At 35.0% G+C, this 2,214-nt stretch overlaps 1 protein-coding gene across 2 annotated transcripts in view; it reads left to right on the top strand.

Annotated features, from left to right (window-relative positions):
- LOC106519564 (uncharacterized) overlaps window positions 1–2,214 on the top strand; it is a 15,899-nt gene that overhangs the window by 10,539 nt on the left and 3,146 nt on the right. For both annotated transcript variants that reach the window (XM_014011284.1, XM_014011285.1), the window contains exon 9: window positions 1,881–1,973. In XM_014011284.1, the coding sequence (XP_013866738.1) occupies window positions 1,881–1,973 (93 nt within the window). The remainder of the gene's footprint in view (window positions 1–1,880; window positions 1,974–2,214) is intronic.

Raw genomic sequence — 2,214 nt, 5'->3', positions numbered from 1 at the left:
CAAACAAACAAACAAACAAACAAACAAACAAACAAACAAACAAACAAACAAACAAACAAACAAACAAACAAACAAACAAACAAACAAACAAACAAAATTCAAATGAAACATGTTGTTCAGGTAATTCAGCACATTTCTTACTTCAGTGTTGTTATGTGGAGTGAATTATCAGGTAAACATTTGGTATAACTGTGGGGTTTTGTCATGTGAGATAAAACATTTTTAAGTTTGTTTGTGTTTCTCTGTTCGTCTGTTTTTGTGTTTGTCTCTATTTTGTGTTAAATGYTCATAATTAATTTGTTGCAAAAAAATACAAAGTAAAATGTTTTGACATTTCCCACTAAATATTAGTCAGGAAAAAATAGCCACATTTACTCAGTGAATGTTTATTTTCTTAAAAGGCCTWTATTCAAACAATCTGTTGTTAAATTTCTGAATTTGGCTTCGACTGATTTGTTTTTATGATGTTTTTAAAAAGGACACATTGAGATTTAAATGCTGTTATTAGTTTTTATAGTCTTTTATTACTGATGAAAAAAATAAACAAAACAAACAACAGAAAAGGGAACAAATAGAGAAAAAATATCCTGTTCGACAAATACTGTGATTCAAATATTTTATTAATCACATTCGGAAGCACATTTGCCTTTTTGTAGTTAAGACATGTTTTTAAATGTTTCATATTTAAATTCATCAAACTTTATCATATAAATATTTAAAAACAACTCACATTTTTTACTTGTTTAGGTTAAATTATATATATATTTTCCTCAAAGCCATAGCTTCAGTATTTGAACATAGAAAATGTTTTTTTTCACATCATAAATCACATCAGTCGTTCTGTGATTTATTTCCTGACTCAAGCTTGTGTGAACTGTTAAACCAACGGAATATTATTCGATTATTTATCATCTGTTGTCTGTCTTTGTGCTGTCTTCTTGGTGTTTGTGTATCTTTTTTTAAATCTCATAACCTGTGCTCATATCCCCGTGTTTTGTGGGAGTTTAATGTGTTTTGTATCGACGGTGGAGGTTGAGACGACAGCTGCTGTCTTTGTTGTGGATCGATCTGTCGTTATGGATTCCCTCATAGATCTGAAAACACAAACAGCTGGTGTGAGAGGATGTCAGCGACCCGGCAGGACCTTACCCAGGAGACAGAAACATGAATCAACCGTAGCCCAGCACTGGACATTATATCAAACACAGTCTGTAAATATTACCTGAAGCATCAGCTGCACTCACTCCTCAGAAAGCTCAATAAATCAATAATAATCAGGATTTAAGTATAATATGTTTAGGGTTTTTATGTTGCTCACTTTCTACAGAACTGCAGTTCACAGACAGATGACCCAAACCATGACACTGGCACCACCGTGTTTCAGTGCTGTGATGCAAAAATGTTCTTTGACCAAACTCAGCTTTTGCCATTTTTGATTCTTTGGACAAAATTTCATAAATTAAATCATAGAATGACGTGAAAAACTTGGTTAGGATCATCAGTTTTAGTGCCTCTGTTCTGGATTTATTACAAAATGTATCTTTCACCTCCCTCTTTTCTATTTATTTTAAAGTTTCAGAAAGAAAACATCAGTTGTTAAAAACTTTCCTCTRATGGTTTGTGTCAGATCAAACATTTCTGGACCGGTTTCCTCTCAACCTCCACCCAAACCTTAAAGAATAAAGTTACAGATGTGTTTCCTGTAACATCTGGTAGTACGAGCTGTCTGTGCTGCTGTGAGTGTCTGTGTTTCTCCAGTGGTGTCAATACTTCACTCTGAGTAAAAGCYGAGCTGCAGATATATGTTGTGCTGCTGCAGACACACATAAAACACACAACCCACTCTCTGGTTCTATTTKTGTCTCTGCTTGTGTTCACAGGTGGTCCACGAGGCTTACAGCAGGTTCACCGAGGAGTCTCTGATGCAGTCCATCAGTGAAAAACCATCAGAGTGCACAGAGGTCACCATCAAGGTGAGAGCTGGTTATCATGAAGGAAAATGTTGGTTTAGTTTGTTTTCTTTAAAGGAACAACAAAACTGAACCTCAAATTAAATGAGAAAAGTAATGATGTGTGTGCTTAAGATTATTCTGGGCTTTGTCCAAATTTGTTATACAAAGATAGATGGATGGATGGATGGATGGATGGATGGATGGATGGATGGATGGATGGATGGATGGATGGATGGATGGATGGATGGATGGATGGATGGAT

Source organism: Austrofundulus limnaeus, unplaced genomic scaffold (assembly GCF_001266775.1).
Source record: "Austrofundulus limnaeus strain Quisiro unplaced genomic scaffold, Austrofundulus_limnaeus-1.0 Scaffold79, whole genome shotgun sequence".
Lineage (NCBI taxonomy): Eukaryota > Metazoa > Chordata > Actinopteri > Cyprinodontiformes > Rivulidae > Austrofundulus > Austrofundulus limnaeus.
This window is presented reverse-complemented; position numbering and strand designations above follow the sequence as displayed.